The sequence below is a fragment of the Manis pentadactyla genome, chromosome 15 (genome assembly GCF_030020395.1).
Source record: "Manis pentadactyla isolate mManPen7 chromosome 15, mManPen7.hap1, whole genome shotgun sequence".
Lineage (NCBI taxonomy): Eukaryota > Metazoa > Chordata > Mammalia > Pholidota > Manidae > Manis > Manis pentadactyla.
The window spans coordinates 56,418,761-56,437,245 of NC_080033.1; the positions used below are offsets into that span (position 1 = coordinate 56,418,761).

The window sequence follows — 18,485 nt, forward strand, 5'->3', positions numbered from 1 at the left end:
CTTAAGTTTTCATTTTCTTAGAGGAAAGTGGTGGGGAAAATAAATGGTAACAAATCTGTGGACTTATAGTGTAAAATGTGAACATTATATGGGTCCTACAAAAACAATTAGTTGGTTGAATAATGAAGTGAGTGAATGAGTAAATAAATACCCTGTCTGGTGCTAAAAAGAATTTAAGACCTGTAAGATTTTCAAATTATCAAGCTCATGAAGCCTCATAATGACAATGTTTTCATTATTTTCTAGTAGGAAAGGATTACTACTGATTGTTTCTTTCCTGGCAGCACATACACCTTTCTTAGTAAGGCATACGGTGTTACAGAGCAAAGCTTCTGGAGAGAATCAAATTTATGTAATCTTCACTCCTACTTTCTAGGAGAAATTCCCTTTTGTCAATTTTCCCAGTCCCTTTCAGCCACATGGTGCCCTTGTACACTGACTAGCCACTTTAGATGACGTAGTTAAGCACAGCTTTATTCATTCAAGTGAGACCATGTTGGGTTTTGGGTCAGAGTGTGGGCTCTGGTGCTAGACTTGTTGAGTTCACATCTTAACCATCTTCCAGTTGTATGACCTTGGACACATTACTTAACTATACCGTACCTCAGTTTCCTCATGTTTAAAATGTAGATGATAATGTAACTAGATCACACGGACATGAATATGTGTATGTATTTTTTTGGTTTGCTTATTCTATTTGTTTTTAAAACATTTATGTTACACTTATAATGTATCAGGCACTAAGTACTTTGTTAATAAGAACTTATCTTTTTACGGCAAAGGGTACGTAACTGTCAAAAATACAATAATACAATAAAAAAGACACAAGTCAAAATATAATAATCTAGAAAAGAATTTCACCATATGATTGGGTATTAAAATTTGATATGGTAAGAATAGCTGTAGAGAGAGTTTAATAGATCAGTGAGTACAAAGGATGTAAACAGACTGTTCACAGAAAAACAAATGCAGACAGCTAATAAACATGAAAGGGTGCTTAATAGCACTGTTAGTCTGGCTAACATAAATTAAAACTGTAAGATACTATGTTTTGCCCATCAGATTATAAAAATTCAGTGTAATGATATGCATCACTGGTTTGTTTTTTTTTTTTAACTTAGAGAAGTATTTGTACATAGTTAGTATTCAGTATGTGTTAGCTATAATTATTTATCAGTAGTTGCAAGTGCTAGACTAAGTGATTACACCACGGATAAGATATGCTCCCTACCCTTTCACTCAGAAAATGTTTCCTTGTGCGCAGGTCCTTTTAACATCTGCTATGTTAATTTGGGTTTGGGCATTTTTCATTTCATTTTTAGTTGAAGTCAAGTGATTTCGCTGTCCTGAAGCAACTGTTGCCTTTGTTGGAGATGGTGTCCCGCACATACCCTGACCCTGTCATCCAAGAACTCGCTGTGGATCTCCGCATTACCATCTCTACCCATGGGGCCTTTTCCACTGAGGCTGTCAGTGTAGCTGCCCAAAGTACCCTGAACAAAAAGGATGCAGAAGGGAAAACAGAAGCGTGTCAACAAGCAAGTCATGGAAGAAGCACTGATGAGTCTCGTAGCCACTTTGAACAACATCAAAGCCATGAAAAACCCAAGCAGACAGGCCTGAAGTCTGCTGCACTCGTTCCTCAGGTCAGTCAACACAGCCCTATTACAAACCAGAAATCTGGAAGCATAACCACAGAACAGCTGCAGGAGGTTCTTTTATCAGCTTACGATCCTCAGATTCCAACACGGGCTGCTGCCCTGCGGACTCTTTCCCACTGGATAGAGCAGAGAGAAGCAAAAGCCCTTGAGTTGCAAGAGAAGCTTCTCACGGTGAGTACAAAGTACCACAGTAACACGCATGTGGGGTGGAGCAGCTCTCCAGGAGCCTTGGTTGTGTGTCAGGCGCTGTTCTGGACTACCCTCAGGGAAATTGTAATTGTTCTGAGGAGGCAAGACTTAGAGACAGGGAAGAGTTAGAAAACCACATGGGACTACTCAATTGGGCATAAAACACAGCGCCAGAAGGTTCATAGCTAAAAAATGCAGTGGACAGGTAGGAAAAGGAGAGAGATAAAATTTAAAAGTAGATTTTGATATGGCCTTAACAGACTAGTAAAGTTTGAGCCGATACAAGAAAAGAGGATGGAACAGCATGAGTAAATTTCCAGATAAGCCACCTGTTTTCTCTGTCAGGAGTGTTGGGCAGACTGGGTCTCCGCCCCTCCCCTCCCCCCAGCACAGTGAAAAACTGTTCTTTACACCACAAATTTATGTGGGGAAACATATGTGCTTATTTGGGGATCTTTTCTCTTTTGTGGAAATTGTCCTGACCTCAGTAAGGGTTACACATTATGAGCAAGAAGTCTGCTGATCAAATCCCAGATCAGTTTCTTGGATGAGTCACCGAAACTTCTGAGCCTCAATTTCTATATCTGTAAAGTGAGCATATTAATAATAGGACCCACTCCAAGTTGAAACATTTAAGACAAAATATTCCACTATAAAGCGCTATAGTGATAGGCACATACTGTGCACCTAATAAAGCTTTGCTGCCGTTGTTATTACTGTTGTTATCTCTTTCGTATACTTCAGCCATTAATTAAGAATTACAGTTCTGATTGAAAACATTTATATTTTGTCACTAAAGTATTAGAACCATTAGTGTACTAAATAATAATAACCGTTGTTTATCGAGCAGGTCCTATACCTTTCAGACATTGTCTCTAATCCTCACAACAGCTGTAATATTGATATTATCCCCATTTTATAGAAGAGAAAATTGAGGCATGCAAATGTGCCAAGATCTGCTGGCACTGAAGTGTTGCTAAAAACCTCACATTACATGTCTCCTTTGAGTAATCATCAAAAATATCCTTCCCTGCACACCTATTTAGAAGTGAATGCTGTTAATATCTTTGGAATTTTCTTTAACTTATTTAACATTCACCTGCTGTGCATAATTGGCCAACAAGTCTTGTCAATTCTTTTTCCAAGAAGTCTTTCAAGTCTGTCTCTTTCTCTCTATTCCCATGGCTACAACCCTGGCTTAAGCTCTCTTTACTGCATACATGATCCTCACCACTTCCAACCTGGCTGACTTCCCAGTTTAATTTTCAGCTCTCCTCCCAGTTTAATTTTGGCTCTCTCTGACATGCTGCAGATGTGAAGACCAGCAGCATCAAGCTGATATCAAGAATCACCAGTATATATGGAGTAGGCATTCCCCTCTTCCCCTAGACACCAAGCAGGAGGAACATGGACACATGGCGACTGTTTTTCTCTGGTCCTATTTTGAGGGAGTAAGCCTAAATTGTCACTGTCATATATTCTAGATAAGCAGTACTTACTACAGTTGACACACCCTGGTGGGTTCTTAAATTGTGAAATGTGTTGAGAGTAATTTTTTATTAATGCCAAATGAAGTGCTGAAATTTGCAAAAGATTTTTAAAAATAATTAAAAATAGATTCCAGGTTATCCCAATAATAACATCTCTGTCTCTCACTTGATTTCCATATGCTTTCTGAGTGCAAGAGAAAAGGATTAAGTTATAGCAAATGTACCATCAGTTGGTCCTAACTCCAAACCAGACCTTTTGTGAGTCATGACCTGTAATCTGTCATGTCATATGTGAGAATGTTGTCCACCATGGGCTGTAATCCAAAAAATGTTGAGGATTGTTCTTCCAGATTTTGGTTTCCATGCCTGCTTTTGTTGTATGCTTGACTACTTCAAGAAGTATCTCCCGTTAATTGCCATTCTTTCTTAACTATTATAGGAATGGGACTTTAAACATACATACTGTTTTCCCCATGAGATTCTAAGTCAGACCAGTGTCTAGCTAAGACAAACAAGAAGAAAAACATTTATTCTTTGAGGCTGCTATAAGGGTCTCTTAAATCTTGCCTGCTTTTTGTGAACCCTATCACTGCTGTATTTTGTGGTTGCAGGTATTCTTGGAGAACTTGGACCATGAAGACACCTTTGTATATTTGTCTGCTATTCAGGGTAAGTTAGTCCTGGTTAAAGATCTTTGAGTCTGTGGACCAAAAATTATGTCAGGTATGTCTGCAGAAAATTTCTGAAGTCATAGAGCCACAAAACTGCTGGTCATTTTGTCTGTCTTTGTGCCACCCAGCTAGGATTTGACCTATATCATAATAACAGTATTCCTGGAGGGTTCCCAAAGGATCCCTGTAGAGTTCATTGTCTCATAATGATGAGGAGGTCTTTGTTTATGTTTATTTATCATTCTATACATTAAAGCCAATTTCCTGTAATTCAGGGAGGTAAGGAATGGCTCACACATGGACTCTCATTACGTACTTGACTACTTTTTGTTTTTGACTACTGTCAGTGTACACCTTTGCTTTCTCTTTAAGCTAAAAGAATCTCAGTTTATAATATTTCTTCTCCAACACACTTTTTGCAATAATTTTACTTCTCTTGTGAGTCTTTGCTGTTTTCTCCACCTTCATTAATTTGTGGGTTCCACATCTAGAGAGAGGCCTAAAGAAAAGGGGTGTATATCATTAGGCACCCTTCCCAAAAGGGCAAGAAGTTCGGCTCTAGCTCAGTTTCTCTTGATTCCATCAGTGGAATATAATCATCAAGAACTAGGTAGGACTCTGGAGACAGACCACTTTGGTGTACCTCCCATTGTTTTGCTTCTCAGCTGCACATATTGACAAATTACTTAATCTCCCTGGTCTTCAGTTTCTTATCTGTAAAAGGAGGGCTAAATGAAATGTAGAATGTTACAGCTACTTTGGAAAACAGTTTTGCAATTCCTTGGAAGATAAACAGAGTTACCACTTGACCCAGCAATTCCACTTCTAGATGCATACCCAAGAGAAATGAAAACACATTTCCACATGAGAACTCATACATGAATGTTCTTAGCATCATTGTTCATAATAGCTAAAAGGTGCAAATGTCTACCAACTGATGAATGGATAACCAAATGTAGTCTGTCCATGCAGTGGAATATTATTCAGCCACTAAAAAAAAAGTACTTAAACATGTTACAGCATGGATGAACTTTGAAAATATTTTAAGTGGAAGAAACCAGTCACAAAAGACCACTCACTATATGGTTCCTTTTTAGGAAATGTCCAGAATAGGTGAACTTACAGAAACAGGAAGTAGATTAGTAGTTGCTTAGGGCTGGGGGGAAAGGGGAGAGGGTTGGGAAGTGATAGCCATAGGGTACAGAGTGTCTTTCTTGGGGTGATGGAAACATTCTAAAAATGATTGTGGTGATGGTAGCACACTCTGTCAGTATACTGGGAACCATTAAATTATTTACTTTAAATTGGTGAATTTTATGGTATGTGAATTATATATCAATAAAACTGTCACCAAAAAATAAAAAATAATAAAATTGAATAAGTGGGGAGAAGAACAAAACTGTCAGAGCTTATGATATCATCATATGTCAGAGATATATCATCATATGTCAGAGATATGATTAAATGTAATGTGGTAGATGGGATCCTGGAACAGAAAAAGGACATTAGGGGAAAACTAAGAGAATCTGACTAAAATATGGACTTTAGTTGATAATAAAGTGTCAATATTAGTTCATTACTTGTGATAAATGTTCCAAGGTAATGTAAAAGTTAATAATAGGGTCAACTGGGTATAGAGTATATGAGAACTCTGTGCTAGCACCTCAATAATTCTGTAAATCTAAAACTATTCTATCGTAAAAAGTTTGCTTATAAACAGGGACTAATAATGAGAATTAGAGTAAATGCCTTGACAGTGCTTAGCGCCTAGTGAGTGTTCAATATATGTTAGTCATTATGATTTTAATATCATCATCATCATCATCATCATATCACTACTACTTCTACTTGTCAAATAGAAGGTAATAATGCTAGATAATAATGTGGTGATATGTGTAACACAGTTCTAAACCTTGAGTTGGCAGATTCCATCAGGGAATTATTGCTACATAACAAACTACCCAGTACTCAGTAGCTTAAAACACCAATCATTTGTGATCATTCTCGCATCTGTAGACCAGTGAGGCTCTGCTGGTCTAGACTGGGCTTGGCTGGAGGCTCTGCTTCTCCCTGCAGGTCTGTGGACTGTCTGCAGTAGCTCTGGTGCACCTGTTCCTCCTCATCGCTGGCCCAGTGGCCTGCCAGGAATTTTTCTTGTGATGATGGCAGAAGTGTAAGAGAGCAAGGGTAAACTCAAGAGGCTCCTTCAGGCCTAAGCTTGGAACTGGCATCCTATCATTTCTGCCTCATTCTGTTAGCTAAAGCAATAAAGCAAGTCATATGGCCCAACTCAAAAGTCAAAAAGTGGAGAAAAATACTGTACTGTGTCCCTTTGGTGGGACAAACTGCCAAGTCACAGAGCAAAGGGCATGGATGCAGGGAGGGGTGAGGAATTCAAGCCAGAAATGAGTCCTTCACACTGATGTGTTCTGTTTAACTGCAAAAGGCAAGGTTCTCTACCATTTGCAACAACATGGATGGAGCTAGAGGGTATTACGCTCAGTGAAATAAGCCAGGCGGAGAAAGACAAGTACCAAATGATTTCACTCATATGTGGAGTATAAGAACAAAGGAAAACTGAAGGAACAAAACAGCAGCAGAATCACAGAACCCAAGAATGGACTAACAGTTACCAAAGGGAAAGGGACTGGGGAGGACGGGTGGGAAGGGAGGGATAAGGGCCAGGAAAAAGAAAGGGGACATTACGATTAGCATGTATAGTGTGTGGGGGGGCATGGGGAGGGCTGTGCAACACAGAGAAGATAAGTAGTGATTTTACAGCATCTTACTATGCTGATGGACAGTGACTGTGAAGGGGTATGTGGGGGGGACTTGATGAAGGGGGGAGCCTAGTAAACATAATGTCCTTTATGTAATGCAGATTAATGATACCAAAAAAAAAGAAAAGGTAAGGTTCTCTGTGAGCACAAAGGCACTTCATTTACTTATTGGCTATGTATTTCTTGGTGCAAATTAGGTATGCTGTATATAGACCTAGCAGTTAAAACTTGAGAGAATGCAGAGGGGAAAGCATATAGTGATAATGGCCCAAACCTTGGGATTCATTCTTAATTCAGCAAATATTTATTGTGCATCTACTAATCACAACATTTGAACAGTAAGTTATTAAAAAGTCAAAAGGAAATTCTTCAAAGGAGACAAAATGACCACCCAAAGGGGTAGCAGAACAGCTAGGTGAGAGTAGAAGCTTAAAGAATAGAGGCTTTCAAGAGAGAAAGTAATTACCAGCCACTGAGAGGTTAAAGAGGCTGGGAATTGAGATAAGCCTGGGGGCTTAGGAAGCCACATGACAATGAATGAATGGTACTTATAGAAATAAAATAAACCAATGGTGCTTATGGAAATAAAATGAAACAAGAACCTAAAATGCCTGTAATTAATAAGTCTTGGAAAACGAGTACCGTGTATTTTTCCCAAGAAACTGTAATATTATCAGGAGATATTTCTCATTGATTTTTTTTTAGGACTGGGTTTTCTGGAAGCAGTGGGTGTCATTCTAATGTGGCAACTTCTCAGCTGATTAACCCATTTTGCTCTTAGCCTCTAGGGTCTGCTATAAAAATCACAACTGTTGGTTTTGTGTTTGTTTTTAGTAATTTTAATTGGTGTACTAATCAGTTAGTAACCAATTTGGTGGTGAAGAACATGGGAGGTAGAGGTGTAATTTCTGTTCTCAGCTCCCTACAATGGACAAGTTTAAATTAATTGATGTTTTCAGTGTTTGTAACATGCACTTAAAGGCCAAGGCCTTAGGTGAATTTCCCATTAAGAAAGGAAAGAGCAGAATTTTCCCACCTACATTGCCAATGTTTTTTGCTGGGTCCAAAAGCCTTCTGGGAGCCAAGCCGTTCTGGACTCTCAGGCAAGACCAGCCCACTTATAAATGTCCTAGAGTATAAAAAGGTACTTGGCTGTAGCTTGAGTATCATTTAGTTGTGGGGAGTGTATGTGTATATGTGTGCATGTGTATTTAAAGTCTTTTTTTCTAGGGTGCCTAAACGGCTCCACGTGAAAATTACAATGTACCTTTTGCTTAATTATTTTGGATTTCTTTTGAAATTTCTCACCATCTGTGGTGTAGGCACAGAGCAGAGAGGAGTTAAATAAGCACATTCATTCAACAGATTTATTGATTTCTGATGTATGTATTACCTGTCCTTCACAGCAGTCTACACTTAATTCCGCATCAGTTAAATTTTAATTCTATGAAAGACAGGTTGCATCTCCTTTTAGTCTTATAATAAAGTGATAGTTGATTTAGTTCTCATAGCAGCTGCTCCCAGCTAGGTGCTCAGTAGCAGTTTCTTCAGACAGAAAATTATACACCAAGTTGCTGAATTCCAGTTTAATCCAGAGTTTATAAATAGAAGACTTAATCTTTGATTATGACCATAGTCTCCCTTTTTAGATTCCTTGTATATTCTTTTTTTCCATCATTCTTATTATTACTCAAATTAATGCGTTGTCGGTGTTTAAAAAAATTTAAATGACAAGGGAAGTATATAAGGTAAAAAGTGGAAGTCTTTCTCTTTTAAATAGGGCTTAAAATATGTTCTTGATAGTCCCATAATGTATATTAGTTGTTTGGGGTATTTTTCACATCTCAGTTTTCAAATAGATGTTCAATAACGAATATGATAAATAAGTGATATTCTTCAAATAAGGTATTATAGCCAGATTACTTGTCACACTGTGAATCTGCTCATGTGCCCTCTCAGCCACTTACAATTTTTTAGAGGATATTTTGAAAGCAACACAAAGACAGATGCACTCCAGGGGTCCAAGTGATCCTTGTCAGTGTCAAAAGGATCTTTGGATAAAACCACCAGGCTTGTTGAAAAAGAAAAAACCCTGTAGGCTCTGAGCCAAGCATGGGAGTTCAAAGCATGACTGTGTATGGTGAAAAGAATTTAGACATCTTGACATGCCCAGGCAGATCTTACTAACTCTTCCACCTTCTTCCTTTCAGAGAATAATTTTCATTTCTGGCAAAAGAGCCAAGGGGAGGGAAGGCAAAAGGCCCGGAAGGTGGGAAGGCAGGTACAAGGTGAAACTGTTTTTACACAGTTTCTAACTAAGCAGGATTACAAGTATTAACTTGTCAGAGACTGAACTCCCTGTCTCTTTCTCAATTTCTACCTCAAATAAAGTAGTTGGGAAACCATTAACTGAAAATAATTCTATCCCTTGAAGGACCATAATTGGATGTGGCACTGAAATGTGGAATGCAGTCCTGTGAAGTTTATCATCTCTATTTATGTCCTTGAAATGGGAAGATTTCTTTTATGTCCTGACCTAGTTTTTGTATTACCTAATTAACAAATGAGCATTTAGCGAATGTCTCATATATGCTATCTCAGTAAGTTCTTGAAGTAGTTCTGGGAAGTAGACATTATCACTATTTTTAAATTTCTTATTTGAGATATAATTTATATACCTAAAAGTCACCAATTTAAAATGTGCAGTTCAGTGGTTTTTAGTGTATTTAGAGAGTTGTGCAACTGACATCTAATTTTAGAACTTTTTCATCATATCAAAAAGGAACTCTGTGTCCATTATCAGTCAATTCCCATTCCACACTTCCCCATCCCTTGGGAACCACTTATCTACTTTTGTCTCTATGATTTGCCTATTCTAGATGTTTCATGTAGTAGTAGTCATACAGTATGTGGGCATGTGTGTGGCTTCTTTGACTTGGCATAATGTTTTTGAGGTTCATTCATGTAGCATGGATTGGTACTTCATTTGTTTTTAATGGCTGAATAATATTTCATTGTATCGATGACCACATTTTGTTTATCTGCTCATTGGTTGATCTTACATGTGGGTTGTTTTCACTTTTCAGCTATTATGAATAATGCTGTTATGAACATTCATGTACAAGTTTTTGTATGGGTGTATGTCTTCATTTTCCTGGGTATACACCTAGGATTGGAATTGCTAGGTCATATAATGACTCTATGTTTAACCTTTTGAGGAATTGCAAAACTGTTTTCCAAAATAGCTGCATTACTTTTCTACCAACAACGGAAGAGGGTTCCAATTTCTCTATATCCTCGCCAACGCTTGTTAATATCTTTTTGATTAGAACCATCTTAGTGGGTGTGAAATGGCTCATTGTGGTTTTGATTTTCATCTGTCTTTAATAAATAATGATGTTGAGCATCTTTTCATGAGCTTATTGTCCATTTCTATATCTTTGGAGAAATGTCTGTTCTTTGCCCATTTTTAAATTGGATTTTTTTGTCATTAAGTTGTAAGAGTTCCTTATATATACTGGAAATGGTTTCTTTATCAAGTATATGAATTGCAGATACTTTCTGCCATTCTGTGGGTTGAATTTTCTCTTACTAATAGTGTCATTTGAAGCACAAAACTTTTTGCTTTTGATAAAGCCCAACTAATCAGTTTTTTTCTTTTATTGCTTATACTTTTGATATCATTTCTAAGAAATCATTGCCTAACCCAAGGTAATGAAGATTTATGCCTGTGTTTTCTCTCAAGAGTTTTATAGTTTTGGGTCTTATATTTGCAGTTGAATTTGGGGTATGATGAGAGATATCCCCACTTTATAGCTAAAGATTCTGAGACTTAGCTGAAGTTCCTTTTCTAAGATTATGTAGGAAGTAATTTGAACCTTGTTCATGGCCTCCAAATCTTGTTTTTCCCCCCAGTAAACTTGGTTACTTCCCTAGAATTTTTCAAATAATGGTAAAAATTGGCCCTACTGTTGTGCTTTTTAAGATTAAAAACATGATTATTAATAATTTATATTAAAACAAATTGTATTTAATATAATAATATTAAAATTGAATAATGTTTAATTATTTAGAAAGCTTTGATTCTGTCAGCAGTTTGACGTATAATAAAAGCAGACATTACAGTCCTTTTATAAATGACTAATTAACTTTCCTACAGTCATGAAAGTTGGAAGTCATGGAAGTGGGCCCAGACCTATTTCTTAGGGCTTCCCAGTCCACTGTACTTCTCTTACTATAGCCCAGTAATAGATATGATTCCTTCCTTATCCCTGCAGTCAAAGATTGCATTTCAAAGCCCAGAACATTATCTTTACATTAGCTTCATTTTTGGAATATATATCCAGTGGTTTCTTCATCAGTCAGAGGTTGATACATTCAGATTTGCATCAGAATATTTAGCTGTTTAGAACTTTTGCTTGTAAGTAAAAGATGAAGTGGCTACTTCAAGGTTAGTTATTTTTACTTTCCAAGATTGCCCTTGACAATTGCCACATAAGAAAAATGGCAGTATTGTTAAAGTTACCATTTATTGAGTGCCTATTTTGTGCAATCCTGGAAGTCACAGCAACCCTGCGAGTTAGGAATTGTTATCCCAGTTTTACAGATAAAGGAATTGAGGCCCTAAGTGATTAAGAAACTGGCCCAAAGGGACACAGATACTAAATGTCAGCATCAGGATTTGAGTCTTAAATCTCTAGGGCTCTGAAGACTATACTCTAGCCAAAGGGAAAAATAATTAATCCTAGTATCCACATTGTTCCTGTTCCCGAGGTAAAGGGGCTGAGTTTCCAGTCTTAGGTATAGGAGAGTCCGTCTATGGGAAATGGTTTCACTACAGATCAGTCCTTTCTATAACTTAATAATATGCTGATCTCATGTTTGCTTGGTTTTGTGTGTGTGTGTGTGCTTTTGTTCATTTGACAATGTATATACAGTATTATTTTTTAAGCCATTTCTCTGTGTACCTTTGAAACTCACTATCCATTAGTGGAATATGAGTGTGCGTTATCTCCCACTGCCTGCCCTCCTTCCTGTGATGGTCATTATTGTTTCAGCACTAAGGGTACCAGATTGTTTTTAGGAATATCAGAAAAGAGACTTCAGAAATCAATCCTGGGATTTAATGCAATTTACTGCGATTGTGGGTTAGGTAAACAATGCAGCTTTCTGTATAGAACTTTTGCTATTAACTGCATTTCTGATGCAATAAATGACATTTTAAAAAAACCTTAAAATAATAAAAATAATGAGGCCTGGGGAAATCAGAACCCTCATTCACTGCTGGTGGAAACATAAAATAGTGCAGCTGCTCTGGAAAACAGTCTGGCTGTTCTTGAGAGGTTAAACACAGTTACCATATGACCCACCAGTTCCACGTCTAGATATATACACAAGAGAAATGAAAACATATATCCACACATAAGCTTATATATGAATGCTCATAGCATTATTCATAATAACCAAAAAGGAGAAATGACCTAAATGTCTATCACCTGATGAATGAATAAATAAAATGTGGTATATCTTATACAATGGACTGTTACCTCTCAATAAAAAGGAATGAAATACTGATTCGTGCTACAAAAGGGGTGAGTCTTGAAAACATGGTAAGTAAAGAAGCAAGACACAAAAGGCCACATATTGCATGATTCTACTTATTTGAAATGTCCAGAATTAGCAAATCCATAGCAATAGAAAGTACATTAATGGGTTCCAGAGGTTGGGAGGAGAGGGGCTTGGGGAGTGACTGATAATGGATATTAGGTTTCTTTTGGAGTGATGAAATGTTTTGGAATTAGATATAGATGATCATTGCACAACCTTGTAAATATACTAAAAACCATTAAAGTGTTTACTTTTAAAAATAAAAAATAAAGTTTGGATATTCATCAGAATGGTAGTTTTCATGGTGCTCTTAGGACTGTGAAGGGTGGATGGGCAGGATATAGACATGCAGATGGAGTGAGGGGATTGAGGCTGAAAGAGAAGCAAAAGTAGGGAGATGTTCAAGAGCAGGGCAAGTCAAAGGAAGGTCAACAGCCTGGTTGTTAGTGGAGTGAAGTGGCCATGAAGGAGAGAGTGGAATGGGTTTGGAATGCGGAAGCTGTTGGAATGCCAAGACCAGGCGTCTGAGCCTTTCTTTGTAGCCTCTGGAGAGTCTTTCAAGGCTTGTTGTTGTGGCCAGTCTACCAGTAATGTCTTGAGGATGGGCTTCCTGAATTTGAAAGTATCGTGCTTGTTGATGTTTATTACTTACATTTCCTTTGTTCTTATTTTCACTCATGATTTATTGACCACCAACAACATATCAGATGTATCTTATATAATTTCATTTACTTCTCACCACAGCCCTCTAAGAGTTAACATCTTTATCTCCTCACTTTTCAGACAAAGAAACCAAAGCTCTAGTGAAAGGCCAGTGTGAATGATGGAGTCTGGAATCAGTTCCAGAGCCAAGTTACACGTCTCTGTGCATCCATCTCTCCATTCCATTACCTTACTCTCCTAAATCACCATGGCCTCTACTCTGACAGTGAAATTAAGCAGTGAAACCAGTAGATCTTGACATTTTCAGCTAAGTGATTAAATATTTTTTAATTTCTTGGTTTCCAGGGCTCATTTAAAATCCTTTGTATCTTTTGTTCATGTAAGCTACTGTCACAAAGGCAAGATTCACTACCAAGAAGACAGTAGTGAGATATCTTGGGATAAAGAGTCAGTTGCTTCATTGTCTGCAAGCTATAAAGAAGGTGTAAGTATCTTCCTTGCAGAATGGCTATTTAAATTTTGCCCTGGCACCACCCTTTCTTTAGTAAAGTTGGAGTTTGAAGGCAAAATAGAGAGCTCACAAGTAAAATAGCAAATTCCTCTTTAGACTTATCATTAAGTACAATATTCCTTTTTTCATATAGGGAATCAATCTGTTGTATTGGAACTACTTTGAGGTAACAGCTGGAGGGGTACTCCACCCTTGTATTTCCTTCCAAAACTAAAGAGCAAGGCACCTATGTTATCCTTCATTTCAAATATAAATTAAAATTCCTAATCTCACCAGTGTGATTATGATCCTTGAAGCTGTTCACTTACTTAATAAGCCCAATTATATTTTTATTAACCCTGACATAGTTCCTTTTGTGACTGAATCATAAGTTTAACATTTTTGAGTGATGAAGCATCAGTTTCCCTGCTTTGGTCATGTCAAGATCTTGGGCAGTGGTAGGAAAATGCACATAATGACATCTGTTCAGTTTGGGCAACTCCTTTTTGAATTCTTACTTTACACTTTATGCTTAGTTTTGTTACCTGACCTTGTCATACCTCTGGTGTCCCCAGGAGGCTAGAAGGTTGGGAATGAATTGAGCCTCAGGGAATGGATCACAAGCACTGAGCTACCAAAGACCTAAGGAGGTCATCTCTCCTGTTCACCTGCCAAGGCGTGCTTGCTGAAGTTTTCTTTCTTAGGGGATGGCTGTTTTAGAAGCCTTTATGTCCAACTTCTGTTTTCCATTATTGGTTAACTGATTTTAGATAAGGACAGAAAGAATTATACGTTATCTTTGACTCTCGATTTTTTTCTTATTGGTTTTAAATGCATATTCATTTGTTCAACAAATGTTTATTGAGCACCTGTTGTGTGTGAGGGCACTATGTTCAGTACCTTGCTGAGAGGAACAGTCATGTCCTGCCTTCATGGAATTTACAGTGGGAATTCAGGGGAGATAAAGGGGAGCAAATATTAATCAAATAACCACAAGAACAAATGTGAAACGTGGCTTTGACAGGTGCTGTAAAGAAAAGCTATGCAGTGATGTGAGAGCCTGCGCTAGGGACATTTTAACCTGACAGAGACAGATGGAGGAAGTGGCCCATAAGCTGAGATCTGGTGGATGATTATGAGTTAACTAGTAAAGAAGGGAGGGAAGAGTGTTCCAGACCGAGGGAACAGCAAAGCCAGCAGTCCTGTGGCAGGAGGAGCCCACAGACAGGAAGGATTGCAGGCACTGTGTTCTGCAGAACCCTAGGATCTGTGACCAGGGGGAATGGCTGGTGGGCTCAGAGCACTGGCAACCTCAATCTAATGAGAGGGTTTTGCTTTTCTTCCTTTCACTGAGCCCCCTCTAAAGATTTTATGTGAAAACAAGGTTCTGCTGCTTCCAAGAAGAAAAAGGATTTGAAAAATCACTGCCTTAGGCTATCTACCTGACCGAGCAAGGAAGTTTTTATAACATATGTCATATATGATGTGTCTTGCCACACACACCTTTTGTCACCGCCTCACCACTGTCAATAATGCTGTCTCTCTTTAAGCCTGTTTTCCTGAAATGCAGTATGTTTGGCCACTTATACAAATCTCTAAGCTCAGCTTCTAACATGCAGCCCTTAACCATTATGGAAAACATATTAATTGCTGGTGAAAAAGATAAAACCATCAGAGTTATTTTAGGCCAGTGGTTTTGAATTTTTTTTTTTGCAGTGGAATCCATTTTTCAAATGAGATATGAGATAAAGGCATCAAAATTCAAGTGATTTTTATTTTCTTCTTTGTGTCTTTTTTCTTGTAGTTTTCACATTTTCTAGTATGAACATTTATTGCTTTCATAATCAGAAAATAATGATTTTTAAATTATGTGTCTTTTTAAGAAAACTGGATCATTTCATGATAACAAGTTTCAGGGACTAGCACAAATTGAAGTAGATGGTTCCCCCTGTGGTAGAAACCGCTGTTGACTTTTTCATGACCTGAAATTCCTAAGGCACAGGTTGACCATGGCTTTTTCACTATGAAATTATATGATGACAGCAGAAACCTAACTGACAAACAGATGTTTTTCTCAAGTGGAGCTTTTCATAATGAAATGGTTGCTTAGAAACCAGACCATAATAATAACTTTTCTATATTTAGTTTGTAAAGTGATTCAGTTTGCAAAAGTATTAAGTCAGAGAATACTAATTAGATAAAATTTAACATGTCCATTATTTGTCTTGCAGTCCAGCAACCAAATGGCTAAATTAGCAGTAGAATTTTATCCAGATGTGTCTATTTAGATGCTGTCCATAACAAGGTCATACAAGGAAAATGACAGTTCATGAAACCATCCTGCTCTGCTCTTAACTGTGATTCTCTAGTGGCCCAAAGTGTTTGATCTTTCACCAAGTATGTATTAGAAGCTGTGACATGCAACACTTATTAGGTTGCTGAAAGGACCTGTTAGGTCAGTGGGTCTAAAATTGTACGTGAAAATGTGAAAATAACTTCAATTCAGGTTAAGCTCAGTGAGACAGCAGTGTAAAGGAAAGGCTCAGGAGCAAAGATGCTTGTTTAAGATGAATTTAAAAATGGAAAATCTGATATGCTAACTCTTAACTAGTAGCAAAAAAATCTTGACCTGTTCCGTATTTGACAGTTGAATTAAAAACATTAAATCTTAAATTCAGACTAGACAAAATCTAGAAGAAAATCCACTTCTGATATTGATGAGACAGCTCAGCTAAAAACAACTGTTACGCAGGGTAACATTTAAAACACTTAAAAAACATTAAAGAGCAGACAAGAAAGCAGAGACTTACCAAGCCAGCATCTTAAGAGAAAGCCAGAACCCTAAAAGTGAAACTGAGGATAAGAACCTGCATTTGCCCTTAGGGTATTTGCTAACATTAAACTGTGAGTTTCTAAGCCTTGAAGGGCAAGTTGCAGACGTGAAAGCCAGTGTGGAGTGGGGAGTCTAATAGAAGACCTCTGACTTGAAGCTTAGACCCTAAAGGAATACACCTTTAGATGAAAGAGAAGTAAAAAGGCTACCCTACATCTCAGCCCCAGAGACTGGGAGGGACGTTGTCTTGGCACTAAGCAGAGCTGAAGGGATAAGGAAAAAAAGGCTGTAATCATGGAATGGACCACCTCTCCTGCAGATTTGCTTTTTTGGGATTCAGGATATTTCAAGCAGGGAATTAGAGTTGGAAATGTTTCTGTGTTGGTATATTGTCATTCAGTGTCTTGCAGAAACAAAAATGCATCTCCTATAGAAGAAGACACCTTCATCTGAGACACCAAAGAAACTCCATAACAATTTAAAATTAACTTTTTTTTTTAAATGTTTAAACCATATAAAGTATATTTGGTTTAATGAGAGAATCTGTTATAATTTTTCATATAAATTTTTTTTTCATATAAATTTTTTAAGTATTGATGAAATAAAAGTAAATGGTTAAGAAATAGTAAAATCACAAATATAGAGACAACAAATCTGGTTTTTTGAGTCATTAATTATATAAATAAGCTATTAATGTAAAGTGCAAGATGGTAGAATTCAGACATTATTGTCATCCATTGATTGATGGGTTTTTTTTTTTTTTTTTTTTTTTTTTTATTGAAGGGTAGTTGACACACAGTATTACATTAGTTTCAGGTGTACAACACAGTGATTCAACATTTATATACATGATAATTCTAGGTACCAGCTATCACCATACCAAGTTGTTACAATATTTTGACTATATTCCTTATGCTATACATTACATCCCGGTTTACTTATTTATTTTACAATTGGAAGTGTGTTTATATATATATATTTTGTGAGGGCATCTCTCATATTTATTGATCAAATAGTTGTTAACCACAATAAATTTCTGTATAGGGGGGTCAATACTCAATGCACAATCATTAATCCACCCCAAGCCTAATTTTCGTCAGTCTCCAATCTTCTGATGCATAACGAACAAATTCTTTCATGGAGTACAAATTCTTACATAGTGAATAAGTTACATGGTGAACAGTGCAAGGGCAGTCATCACAGAAGCTTTCGGTTTTATTCATGCATTATGAACTATACACAGTTCAAATATGAATATTCATTTGATTTTTAAACTTGATTTATATGTGGATACCACATTTCTCTATTATTATTATTTTTAATAAAATGCTGAAGTGGTAGGTGGATACGAGATAAAGGTAGAAAGCAGAGTTTAGTGTTGTAAGAGAGCAAATGTAGATGATCAGGTGTGTGCCTGTAGACTATGTGTTAATCCGAGCTAGACGAGGGCAATAAACATCCATGTATGCAGAAGATTTCTCTCAGAACATGAGGGGGGAGGTTCTAAGCCTCACCTCTGCTGATCCCCATTTTCTCACCTGATGGCCCCCTGTGACTGTGCCTGTCTTAGGTTGTTCCTCCCTTGAGGAATCTTACCCGTCTCTGGCTAACCAGTCATCTTCCGGGGCCATACAGGGAAATGTTAAGTTGGTAAGTGAGAGAGAAGCCTTATTGTTTGAAAGGGTTAGCTTTTTACTTCTTTGCATATTTATGCCCTGTGGCTTCTGTGCCCAGCATTTGTCTTGAGGTGTCTTTACCACTTGGAAGAATTATGATACTCGGTAAATTCGACATGTGGCACGAGTTCTATTTAAAGGTTGTAATTAGGTAGGAAGAAGAAAAGCTATAGAAGTAGCAGGCAGAAGAAAACCTGGGAAGATTGATTATTTCTTTGACATGTCTCCCTGTAGAGTAACTTCAGCATGGATAGGTTTTAAACTACTAATTAAATTGTGCGCGCACATTAACATAATAGGAGTATGGTTACATAACCAAAGCATACCTGTAATTACCAGCCATCTCCAGTGAAACCAAGAAAACCAGTTAGGCACCTTAGGCATTTGTGAAAACTTATCTATGATATGGTGGATATTGTCCAACT

The 18,485-nt window shown here is 37.4% G+C and overlaps 1 protein-coding gene across 7 annotated transcripts in view; it reads left to right on the forward strand.

The window, feature by feature from the left end:
- The window catches only part of TANGO6 (transport and golgi organization 6 homolog), a 233,101-nt gene that overhangs the window by 75,449 nt on the left and 139,167 nt on the right, over positions 1-18,485 (forward strand). For 4 of the 7 annotated variants that reach the window (XR_008994011.1, XR_008994009.1, XM_057492813.1 and 1 more), the window contains exons 13-14: positions 1,323-1,832; positions 3,952-4,009. Coding sequence is in view for 3 of the 7 variants with exons in the window: in XM_057492813.1 (XP_057348796.1) it covers positions 1,323-1,832; positions 3,952-4,009 (568 nt within the window). In the remaining 4 variants the exon portion in view is untranslated. Of the gene's footprint in view, positions 1-1,322; positions 1,833-3,951; positions 4,010-13,181; positions 13,546-18,485 lie in introns of all 7 variants that reach the window. The other 3 variants (XR_005027224.2, XR_008994010.1, XM_057492814.1) reach the window with 2 other exon arrangements.